This window comes from Anabrus simplex, chromosome 1 (genome assembly GCF_040414725.1).
Source record: "Anabrus simplex isolate iqAnaSimp1 chromosome 1, ASM4041472v1, whole genome shotgun sequence".
NCBI classification, from domain to species: domain Eukaryota; kingdom Metazoa; phylum Arthropoda; class Insecta; order Orthoptera; family Tettigoniidae; genus Anabrus; species Anabrus simplex.
Window position 1 is genome coordinate 1,368,972,923 of NC_090265.1, and position 13,675 is coordinate 1,368,986,597.

At 38.2% G+C, this 13,675-nt stretch overlaps 1 protein-coding gene across 1 annotated transcript in view; it reads left to right on the forward strand.

The window, feature by feature from the left end:
• Window positions 1–13,675, forward strand: part of LOC136859161 (peroxidase) — a 266,353-nt gene that overhangs the window by 202,278 nt on the left and 50,400 nt on the right. Inside the window, exon 8 of the mRNA XM_067138679.2 lies at window positions 7,002–7,199. Within this exon, the coding sequence (XP_066994780.2) occupies window positions 7,002–7,199 (198 nt within the window). The remainder of the gene's footprint in view (window positions 1–7,001; window positions 7,200–13,675) is intronic.

The window sequence follows — 13,675 nt, forward strand, 5'->3', positions numbered from 1 at the left end:
AGAATTATCTGAGAAATATCTCAAGGATCTACCACAAATGAAACACATGGTGGTATACAAGTATTCAATGTGAAGACGGAACGTAGTCTTTGTTAGTTTCGAGGAACATATGTTTTGCTACATTTCTACATATATTCCTGTTTTATTTGTTGAGGTTAGTATTTAGCAGAAGCAAATATTATTTGACTGAAAAAATTAAAGTTATCATTACATTTTGCTGATCCAGTTTCATTTGCTCTTTAAAATAGACTTGCCTTAGCCAAGGTTTCGATAAGTTTCTGACACATTTGAACAACAATAAGTGAATTTCAACCAAATAACTAATGTTTATAATGATGCTTTCATTTTCTAGTTTAATACGCATGGTACCTTCTGGGTTTATACGCATGGAAGGGAATTCGTAGGGAAATATTACGTTTCACGAAGACTTTCCTCTCCTTTCTCAGACGTTCTTCATGACCAACTACGGCTATTCCATCTTAGTAGGCATTACGACATAGGGATGTACAGATCTACACAGAAAAGAAGATTCGGAGAGGTGTAAAGTTTGTGTTCAGAAATTCAGAGTCTAAAGGTGTCTGTACCAAGTAATGGCGACGAGCTTCAAGTCATAAGAAGTCTAAAGGAAGGAATGAACATAGCTCTTACACATCTCAGAATTCCTGCCAACAGCATTGCACCCAGTACGAACTGAAAACATCCTCCAAAACTTGATGCCAAAACATAACATCTGCACGAATTACGAAATATGAAATTCAGCAGAAACTAAGTGAATGACGTCAAAATCGTCAAGATGTCGTATACTTTTCATACACTTTGATCTATTCCTGAACAATCCTCTCGCAAATTCCGTTGTCACTATCCCCGCTGTAATATGACGGGAACTCTGGGACACGGTTCAGATTCTGTGGGATGCGTGAGGCGGTCTGTAACTCCTCAAGTACGAAAGACGGACGTCTTAAACAACGATTATGGGAGAACCATGAGGAAATTTCCTACGTTCATGAAGATGATTAAAATAACCGTGCATGTCTAATCACCATCAACCACTGTCAAATAAAAGACAATATTCTTCGATCCCACCACCGGTATTGAGATAAATATCAATCAAGCTTTCCAGGTCCATGACGAAACAAACGTGGTTTACCAAACGGGTTTTCGTACCGAAGTGGTTTATTTTTTGACATTCCATACATAGCTATTGTTATTGCCCATTCGACCTTCCTAGATCAGTTCTCGTTTCCCTACTACTCCGATAACGTAAGAAATTTCATTTTTATCCGTAGTGAACTGAGAATTAAAATAAATAAACGTTTAATGCCCACCTATTCAATAACAACATTATTATTGTATTGAATAGGTCGACATTAAAAGTTTATTTATTGTTACCAATCTGAATAAATTATATATGTGCGAGTCTTAGGTAGCATCCGCCTTCGTGATCCATTCCTCCCGTTATTGGGTACATTTACTATCCGAATGGTCCAACTGCTCGCACCTTCGGACTGATAAGTTTCTAATCAATGACTCATAGTTCTTTAAATATAAGTGTATGTGTATTCTAAAATCTTTGTAGATAACCTTTAATTGAATTGGAAGTATTTTCTGGATATTCTGTACAATTCAATTCATTTAATTTAATACCAATTACTTTAATAAGACATTAGCATAACAGAATTCAGCTATTTATACTTTTCAAAGAAAATTCATACAGTATAGATTTAATATGCAAATTTAATTGTATAAATGGACGTCAATTGTTAACACTGACAGCGATGGGTGATGTGCTGTAATAAATCTGACAAACAATGAATGATTGATTACAAACGTATCAGACTTAAAATGTGAGTATTTAGACCATTCGAATAGTGAATGTACCCAATAACGAGAAGAATGGATCACCAAAGGGGAAATCTGGATCTGGATGTTACTTACGACTCTCACATATAATGTATTCGGAGTAGTAAGGGAAGGTCGAATAGGAAAGGCTAAATGAGGGAAATCCACCAAACGAGTTCCTGCTATTACTTGACCGTCTGTAATAAAATGTGTACTCTTATTTTGTTATACAACGTCAATGAGATTGGAATTTTTGTGCGGAATATACTAATCCGTATTATGCGTTGCCTATAACTGTGGGTTTGTCTGTTATATTTGTCAGAACTAACAAAAGTTGATTTGAGTATTATGGAATACCTCCATTATTTCAATTCATAACAACCCGGATCTAAATAAAACACTTGGTTTATAAAAATAATTGAAAATAAATCTCTCACAATTACTTTTTCCATCTATGTGATGAGTTTATTTATTTACTTACTTTTTTAGCTTATGACTACTGCATAACTCTGCATAAAAACATTAAAAAATATAACAAACAATATAACACTTCAAATAATCAACCAATCTCAAAAACAGTTCACAAACTCAAATCTAAACTGTCCAACCATTGTACAACCCCGTCAGAAACACACACATACTCCTTCAGCTGAGCGGAGTATGGCCTCCTTAGACATTCAAGAGATTGAGGGAATTCCACTCCCTATATTTTTTTAATATTAAGAGACTGCACACTTTTCACACACGGGAAAACAACGAAGACATTACAACCTTTTTCTAACAACACGTCAACCATATCAGCAGATGGTGTTGGTCCATGTCGGAATAGGTAATTTTGAATTAATACGTGTTTATTCTTATAACAGAACTTAATTGACATTGTTTAAATGTTTTAATACAGGAATTCCAGATAAGAATTCAGTATTTTTAGAACGTTCCTCTGCAGTCCTGAAGCATTTCTAGGCGAATGACTTGAATAGTTGTGCGTTAATATGAGTATGCTGATCACATCAAATAAAAATTGTGGTAAGCAAATAGCCCTGAATGTATTAATAGAATCTATAGGTATAAACTATTGGGGTATATGAATCACAGTGTAAAACAGGTGATAATTTCTCTTTGACGGTTGAAATTGTTACCTTCCTATCCCATTGCGCCTGCGTGGGTAATGCACAGACGAAGCCAGGAAAGAACCCGCTGTAGATACTACAGTGAAACAATAACTCTAGCGTGTTTCCATCTTGTTGTAAATTTCGTGTAGCTTGAAGCAGTCAACTGTGAAAAGAAACTAATACTCTATAGCAGAATATTTTAAGAACAAGTGTAATTTGAGGAATGAGCCTCTCAGCAGATTTACTATGTTGAAGACTTAAATACTTGTAGAGCCTAAATCGATTCAGTTACGTAACAGAAACGCCACAGAATGATCGTCCGAGAGTTGGAAGATTCAATACAAAGACACTGGTAACGTTATAGTGATGGTAGCTAACAGAATACCATATAACCGTCTCTCAAAACTTTTTTTCAACTTTAAGTTCCCTCAGTTCTTCAGTGTTATCATTCAATAATGTTAAGCGTAGAGATAGCTTTTGAAAGAGATTTTGCTCTTAAACTGGTTGAGAATTTTAAGCTTCAGAGAAAAGTGTTTAGTTATGTGGTTGGTCCACACAGGGCTCCGTGGGTATAGTTAAGGTAGTTTGATAGTAATCAAGTCATTATTCAATAGACGACTCTAACACTACTAGAACTACAGTACATCAAAGCGTTGGATACGCCTCTCTCGTGCTTTAGTCGTACGAGCGGAATGGGTAATACACCTTTTCTGTGAGGTTTCAGGTTCCAGTCCTGAGGTTGGTCACAGAATTTACAAGCATGTTAGTCATTTCACAGTATTTGTCTCTTACTTAAAGGGAATATATGACGTTCAAAAAAGTCCCACTATCACGTAAAAGCTAAATATAAGGCAGGCGGTAGAATCATGTATAATAATAATAATAATAATAATAATAATAATAATAATAATAATAATAATAATAATAATAATAATAATAATAATAATAATAATAATATGGTTAAATCGTCCGAATGAACAATGATACACTGATCAAAAAGTTCTAAATCTTGCCCTCACAATGAAAGTCAAGAACAACTGGCTAAATGAAATAGAATCAGATCTGCAAGAAATCAACATCAACCAGGAAACTGTGAAGAAAACATCTGCTTTCAGAACACTGATTAATAACCATTGTTTCTCGGAACCAAAAGCTAGAACTTATAAAACCTGGACAGAAGTACGTAAGAAGAATTTCAGTGAGAGGATGAAGAGATTTTGGGAAGAGAAGAAAGCAAAATCATTAGCTAAATACTTTGAAGTGTGCTCCTCAGTTGGGCGTAACGATGTGAATAATAATAATAATAATAATAATAATAATAATAATAATCAAAGAGAAGGAGGTCATTAGGAAAATCTTAGGAGCAAGATACACCCAGGTTACAATCAATCAAAACAACAGAAAAGCTCTCAAACATAGAAATTGACATTAGGAAAAGACGAATGAAATTGTTTGGTCATCTCACTAGATTAAAAGAAAATGGACCGACAAAAAGGATAACAGATTATGAAACCTGACTTGAGAACATAACACCCTGGTTTAAGGAACTTCGAAAGTACCTCAAAAACGCAAACATATTGTAACAGTAAATGTGGTACTTCGGTAGACATGAGACGCAGGGCGTGTACCATTCGTTGAAGTGCGTACAGAGGGAGAGGGTTTGTTTAGAAATAAATCTTAAATTTTTTTCCTCTGAGTTTATTAATAAATTCAAAGTCATGTCACCTCTGTACAGCAGATACAGTAGAAAACGTTCCTCGTCCTAGGGCTGGCGATGTCCTTGGATTCCGGCAGCTCCTTTTCCCATACCAGTGAACCACCATTCATCCCCCGATGGAAGTTCTAGAAAATCCATTCGACGTCTTGAAGATCCATACGATGCTGACGAAGGGCGTTGAGGTAGTCCTCGTGAATGATGAACGTGAATGAACATCGTTAAGCCTTGGGGCGAGTTAATGCAAAGACTGCTTCTGCACAGATGAGAGGAAAGTTTATTAATGTTTTAACAAGGTTCAAACACAAATGTATCCTTGAGAGTTTATCACACGGTGAAATGTCACTAAATTTTGTCCCGTGTTAAATGAAAGAAGGCCACTAGACTCGAATGAGCATGTAAGTTTAATACTCATAAAAATAAAAGTCCACTCGAAACTTATAGTCGAATTTTAACAGAGTTACTCAAAGTTTGTGGCACTTGGTACAATGTAAAGTAATGCCGCACAACTTAGTTCTTTGCAGCACTGTTCAACATAATTTAATTGGATTCGAAAATAAAGATGTTCCACTCGTGAATTAGAACTCATTCACGTATTGATAACAACATGAAATCAAAAGACGAAATAAATCGAGTATTGACAGTCCTCGGTTCGACTGTTCGTAAACTGAATGTTCGTAGAATTGAAATGTTCTGTTTAGTAAAATTGAAATGCACAGTTCACACATGCACAGTTCACAGTTCATGACCTAAAATATTTACACAGTTCATGAAATGGTAAATTAGTGACGTAGTCATGCTTGGAATCAAGTAAATCTGGATTCAAACACAGTCTCATAAACTCGAAGTATTTAGTACTCTGTAAGGAGCAAACTGTTCTAAGTCCTGTCCATAACATGAAACTTCAAATTACGAGCACTCGAAAACATTCGCAAGTCTTAGACACTGGTGTAGAATAACAGTCACTTGATAATGTTCAGACGATGCACAATTCATATCACGTCCCGTCGGAGTAAAAAGTTGTCACTCACAGTATAAAGAAATCCGTACAAGTCCATATTCGACGCGATTAGGTTAAAGTCCACGGACTCAAAGATTAATAGCTGCTTCACGCTCGATCACGGTGCTCGCGAACCGACTGTGTGAACTCCACTGCCTAGCGTGCACATACATACTCAGGCCACACACTGGCAACACACTGGTCTGCTGAGCGAAGCAGTACGTATTTATATCTGATCCGGGCCTTCACCTCTCGTTCCATAACTTTATCGCCTCATGTCAGATTTACGCGAAACTCGGCAGGAACATAGATAAGGGATCGAGTTACATGGTGATGTTGTTAAATTTGTTTAATTATTATTGTGGGGAAATTTATTACCCATAGAAACTCGAAGAACATTCCACATCAGTCTAGGCTCTGTATCTCGGCGAGGCATGCTGTGACGTCACCCGCTCACTACGTCACACGCACACAGCTGTTGTTCGCCGTCCAGTCAGTCTTTCGTAGGCGGCCCGGAGCGTAACACGTAAGTTTTTAAAAGTTCTATGACGGGGACTTAGTTTTGTACCGCCATTACCGGTACAATATCTTCAGCAAACACTCTAGAAAGATACAGTTTTAGACATAAACTAAACAGTTGGGAAGCTACATCAGAGCAACCACAAAAGAAACAGTACAGACCAAAATGGTCAGAAGAAGGTAAATGAGCCTTCTCATAAAGAATGAAAGCTTATTGGATCAACAAGAAGAACTGAGTTATTTGCTTAACGCATTCTAATATTGAGAGAATTCGCTACTACTACTACTACTAATAATAATAATAATAATAATAATAATAATAATAATAATAATAATAATTAATAATAATAATCTATATCAATAAAATTATAACTCGTTAAAGGATTATGTTCGTATCCGTATAATATTTTAATAACACAGTTTGTGTTTTAGATATTTTAACTGGTATGTAGTAATATAGAGTGTCAAGGTTCTTTGATATGTTATGTTGATGTAAAATTGGCTGATGAAGGTATTGGAGAAGTCCGGAAACATGTACCTAAAATAGTATGTGAATAATAATTGTTACATTTTTGAGTATTGATAAAGTGGTCCATTATAATATATAATATTATTGTACGATGTTTTGATCAATGAATGTGTACCTGTTCCCATAATATTTCTTGTATTAATGTAATGATTTCTAAGGTCCTAAGTACCATTGTGTTGCTCCACAATATCCTAGTTCATCCCGTGAAATTATCAGATATCGAGATCTGGAGGTATTAGAACTGGGTATTACATCGATATTTCTGAAGGAAAATACGATTTATTTCAGGTGATACCCGAGTAAACGAGCAAATTGAACTCGCTGTAATACACACGATTTGGCTTCGGGAGCATAACCGTGTGGCTCGGGAACTAACACGCCTCAACCCTTCATGGAATGATGAAACACTCTTCCAAGAGGCGAGAAGAATCGTGGTCGCTGAAATGCAGCACATCACCTACAACGAGTTCCTGCCTCTAATATTAGGTAAATACCCCTCGTTTCAGAGATGCAATTTTAAATTTTATATTATTTTCTTTTTCATTTTGTATAGAACTCTAATAAGAAGTATATGTGTTATCCACGTTTATAATGTACTACACTACGTAATGTCTGTTGGAAATGAAGGTGAAAATATTGGGGATAGAAACTGTCCTTAATACAGGTAAGTTTCTCTTGTTATTATAATTCGTCGCTAGTTTTCTTGTTCCTAAAGAATTAATGAGTGCTTTTCGTTTAAAATTTAGGAGCAACTAAAATTACTGGTCAAAGTTTCCCGTGTCTGTCGTAAACACTTATTTCAGTACAATAATTGTTAAATAATGCTTGCCATGAGTGGCACTACCTTTTTTCTGATACAAATTATCTTCTAATAACTGTCTAATGATACGTATCGTTGCTCTGAGTCTCTTCCCCAAGAATTAGGCTACCTTTTGCGCTGACTTCCTTGATATGCGGTATTAGTTTGAAAAATTCTTACTACACATTATCGCGTACTACTAAGAAATTGATTTTATCAATTAAAATACTGCAACATACCGTAACAATGACCACTAGCATCCATAAAGGGTGCAGATTTATGAACTAGGACAAAAATAAAATTCAATTCACAGTGAAAGAAGAAAAAGTAAATACATAGTTTGGATAGCAACTAAAGTCGCGTAAGCAGTAAATTAGGAACAAACTTCATTTTAATCAAGCTCTATAAAGTGGAACATAACGGATGCAAATGGAAAGACCTAAGCATGAAATTGCAAGAAATACTTGTAATGCAATATCACACATTATATCACTTTATTTTTACTGGAATCAGATCGTTTACACTTATGTTCTACAATGATCAGGTGACCATGTTCCTGTTACCATGCGTATAATATTTTTATCAATATTTCTTCAATGTGGAGATGTGACAGGCTGTCTTCTCGGAGTTCCATACTTCATAAGAAACGTTTTCACTAGTTTCCTGCGAAATGACAATATATCGCCTCCTATACCAAAAGATCGATGCAGAAGGAAGGTGTTGTTACCCTTCCATTTACTATACGAAGACTGCAACTCTACCATTCACCTAATCCACCCTTTCCATAAAAATGATTGTACATATTAAAACTGGTAGGCTGAGGAATATCACTTCTCTTCGCCTGTGCTACACAATATATTTCAGAGGCACGAAGAGGCTAAACAATTAACTTACTTGACAGAATGGTTATTACGTACCTCTTCCTTCAGTGGACTATGACCCATTCGATCTTTTATATCAGTTCCTGTTACTGGTATATATCTCCTGCGTGGAGTAGCTTTAACAGATAAGAAATAAAGGAGAAATCACAGTAGATTTAAAACTGCCAATCAAGATACACATCCTTCAGATTTGATGTCAGACCCACAATTGACTCAGCAAACAAAAATTCGTTTTCTCAGTTACCATTCTTTCCCTCGTATAGGTCTACATGAATATACACATCCTCAAGGACAAGCAATATGTTAGGTAGTTCATCATTTAATTTGTACAGTATATGCTTGCAAATTCAAACCAAATGAAACAAAAATATTACAGTCAGCCGCATCAATACACAGTGTACCCCCCTCTGGCAGCAATGTAGGCGTGTATCCCCGCATGCAAACGATCATAGAGTGCCGAATAGCATACTGCAATAGATTGTCCCAAGCATCCTGCAACTTTTGATGAAATTCGGCAGTGGTTCTTGCAGGCTCTGGAGAACGCCCAAATCCCCGCTTCATCGTGTCCCATACGTGTTTAATTGGCGAGAGATCTGGTGATCTTGATGGCCAAGGAAGTTGTACACAGTACACCACGCAGAGTACATTTCGTCTCAGCAGCTGCTGAAAAAGCACATCACCTTCTTGTGGAAAAATGGAAGAAGCATGGGGACAACAACCTGTGCAGTGTAGCTGGCACTGGTTACGTTACCTTGCAGAAACCCGAACCATGCCCTCGAGTTGTAACTGATGGCAGCCCACACCAAGTAGTCTGGGGTAGGACCTGGGTGTCGTGGGCGAATGCACTCTGGAATAGGACGCTTGCCAGGTCTACGCCGTACACGTGTATGTCCATCCGTTGCATACAGACAGAACCTATTCTCGTCACTGAACACAACAGAGTGCCATTCCCCACTCCAATCGACACTTTCACGAAACCAGATTAGCCGTGCTAGGCGGTGTCGTGGTGTCAGTGTTAGCCTGGCCAGAGGTGCATGTGGTCCTAAATCTGCTGCAGGCAGACGGTTCCCAGTGGTCCTTGGTGTCACAGCGGGTGCAAGATGTTACCGGATTTCGTTCTTGGATGATATTCGGTCGGCCACCGCTGCTCGCAAAACGCGTAGACCTTGACGTGCGTCTCTGATACGCGAACTTCCGCAGCCTGGTGTACGGGTGAGGGAATGTTCTACTGACTACTGCTTAAAGCAGAGACACACTTCCGATACAGTGTGCCCGACAAGTGCAGCAATCCATCGATACGTCTATCTAGCTTCCCTCAGGACTACAATGGCTGCAGTTGTTCAACAGGAGCACGTACTCGTATCCTAGAATTAATGTTACAAGCACTATTCACATATATTGTCAGCACAGTTACTGCCTTTAGCGTGAGCACGGATAGGCCTCCTGAGAGTCATCTGATCGCCAATGTCCGTGACAACACAACAACCCATGATAATGCACATATAATACTCTGCTGCCACTGAACACAGCCCTTGAGAATGTTGCATGTTTTTTCCCGGCAATGTATTATCATAAACAAACATTTCGACATGGATGTGTTGATTGCACCTGTGTCAATGGGATCATGGCTTCATCGACCCTAGTTTTTCCTCATTGGGTGCGTAGAGCAAAATTACTTCCTTACTTATATCTTGTTACCAAGGAGGCCATACGTTTTAGTATCGTCACAGTTAATGTAACTCTAAAGATGTTCAGTCTGTCGAAAAAACTAATTGTAACGCATATAACACTATAGCATACCTGAAAAATACCACATACTAATAAGCAAAGAATGACATGTTCAACAAGGACATGATATGTACTCTGCCAGAAGGATTAATCACTTGTAATCACTGTATGCCACACGTCACCCATTCGAATGTGTCCAAGATTCCCGATCCTGGCATGACAGCATTTCAGTCTTAGTCGACAATGACACTTTCAATCAATCAATCAATCAATCAATCAATCAATCAATCAATCAATCAATCAATCAATCAATCAATCAATCAATCAATCAATCAATCAATCAATCAATCAATCAATCAATCAATCAATCAATACTGATCTGCATTTAGGGCAGTCACTCAGGTGGCAAATTCCCCATATGTTGTTTTCCTAGCCTTTCCTTAAATTATTTCAAAGAAATTGGAAAGTTTTGAACATCTCCCTTGGTAAGTTATTCCAAAACTCCCCTTCCTACAAAGGAATATTTGCCCAGTTTGCCTTCTTGAATTCCAACTTTATCTTCATATTGTGATCTTTCCTACTTATATACACACCACTCAAACTTATTCGTCTACTAATGTCATTCCATGCCATCTCTCCGCTGACAGCTCGGAACCACTGCTTAGTCGAGCAGCTCGTCTCCTATCTTCCAAGTCTTCCCAGCCCATACTTTGCAATATTTTTGTAACGCTACTCACTTGTCGAAATCACCCAGAATAAATCGAGCTGTTTTTCTTTGGATTTTTCCAGTTCTCGAATAAGGTAATCCTGGTGATGGTCCCATACACTGGAACCATACTCCAGTTGGTGTCTTACCAGAGACTTATGTGACCTCTCCTTTACATTCATACTACAACCCTTAAACACTCTCACAGTCATGGGCAGAGATCTGTACCCTTTGTTTACAGTCCCACTTATGTGATTACCCCAACAAAGGTCTTTCCTTATTCATACCATTTCGTACTGTCCAACTCACAGCATTATCGAGGTCATTTTGCAATTGCTTACAATCTTGTAACTTATTTATTACTCTATACAAAATAACACCATCCGCAAAAAGCTTTCTCTTTGATTCCACTTCTTGCTATTTGCTTTACGTCGCACTGACACAGATAGGTCTTATGGCGACGATGGGATAGGAAAGGCCTAGGAGTTGGAAGGAAGCGGCCGTGGCCTTAATTATGGTACAGACCCGGCATTTGCCTGGTGTGAAAATGGGAAACCACGGAAATACATCTTCAAGGCTGCCGACAGTGGGACTCGAACCCACTATCTCCCGATTACTGGATACTGGCCGCACTTAAGCGACTGCAGCTATCGAGCTCAGTATTCCACTTCTTCACTTATATCATTTATATATAAGAAAAGAAAACATAAAGGTCCAATAATACTGCCTTGAGTAATTGCTCTCTTAATTATTACAGGTCAGATAAAGCGTCGCCTACTCTAATTTTCTGAGATCTAGTTTCTAGAAATATAGCTATCCTTTCAGTTACTCATTTGTCTAATCCTATTGCACTCATTTTTGCCAGTAGACTCCCATGACCCGCCCTATCAAATACTTTATATAGGTCAATCACGATAGAGTCCATTTGACCTCCTGAATCCAATGTATCTGCTATATCTTGCTGGAATCCTACAAATTGAGCTTCAGTTGAATAACCTTGCCTAAACCCGAACGGCTTTATATCGAACCAGTTATTAATTTCTCAAACATGTCTAATATATTCAGAAAGCTTACATGCAATGCATGTCAAACTGACTGGCCTGTAATTTTCAGCTTTATGTCTATCAGCCCTTCCTTTATACCCAGGGGCTACTATAGCAACTCTCCATTCGAGTCATCGTAAGGATTGGCGTGAATGTTGTTCGCATTGTAGTCGTCTGACAATGGTGTTAGAAGACATAGTATTAATGACGGGGTTGCCCCGACTCATCAGATATCCGTGTGTATGTTGGGTCATTTCGAGGTTGATGGATGATACTCTAGTTCTCCCTCGCCGTGCTTTTCCTAGGTCTAACCACTCGTTCAAACATCGAGCTACGGATACATTAGGACGACAGACATGCTGAGCGTTACATCAAAATAACCAGTCAACTTCACTAAGGTCAACGGCGTAACCACTTCGGAAGTTGTTCACCGACTGGTACTGTCTGTGAGCCATCCTTCGGGGCATAATTTAGTCCCATGGTTCCAACAACAGTTCATTCAACGAAATAATCATTCCCTTAACCTTCATGAGGAAAGGAATAGGAGGAGTAACTGCCTTTTGTAGAATGAAATTACCTGTAAAAGAAAGAGAAAATGGACATAGGGCGAGGATAAAAGATATCTAAGACCTTGTAAGATTACCATCAACGAAACAGAAGATAAACAGACCAGGGAAATGCGAAAGCTTGTAGGCTGCCGCAAATTATAAAGACAAATTCCAGGGTCACATAGAGGTACAACGGTCACCATTCCATGGTGCTTAGTCGTGATTTTAAAAATGTAAGATAAGAGTTATTTGGAATAAGGCGTCGAAGAACATGACAACCATATGAACAGGTTTACGCTTTTGACCATAACTAGGCTGCCAATCTCTGCACACCACAGACATTTGCTCCTACATTGATGCGTGAAACGTCGGGCCTCGAGGAACGTATATTATACCATCGTCTTCTCCGATTTCGTTGTGCGCTCCTTCAAAAATAATCATGTCTAGAGAATACTTAAACTCTCAAACACGCGACGAGTGTGCCTGTCATTGTCATCAGGTCACAATTTAGTCCCTCACTAGAAGGAAAACGTTCTCAAACTCTAAAACTGTAGATTAATATTCCATGTAATGTGTTGCTGTGACTGTTACTTAACACTGGATAATTTAGGTGACTCATATTCTGCCTGATATATCACAGAAGTTTTTCACATATCTCTGGAAATTTAGGCGTGATTTTCAAATCAAACCGATGATCTGGCATCATGAGTTTCAAACTATCACTTTCAAAATTTCCACTACGTCGTTGAGCTACCCCGAAAGAACGTCCTTTTTCCTCGAAGACTCCTGAACTGCGTGTGTAACAACATGACGGCGTCCGTAGTATAATAATTCAGAGTATACCATCAGATTTGGTGAATCAATCTTGTGCAACAGTAATGGATTTCTTGGACTCCGCGTGGGATCACCATCTACATGAGAATGCAGGAACAATTCTGGCCAGTAGAGACACTATACCTACATCTTTGTTTTAGCATGAGATCTGCCTAAAGTTTCAATAGCACCAGTTGAACTACACCACATCATCTATATTAATATCACTGCACCTGGTACGTGTTACACGTGCCGATTTTATCTCCCAATGTTCATTACACGATTTAAACATTTCATTGCCATAATTACCTCAAAATTACACTTACCTCAGTGTCAATTTTGTACTCTAAATACGCCAGAGGAGCTTGAATATTTCTGGAAATAGTCCCACAGAGACCCGCCAGATTTTGGTCGTACGACAACGTGTAGAGGTCAAATCATAGA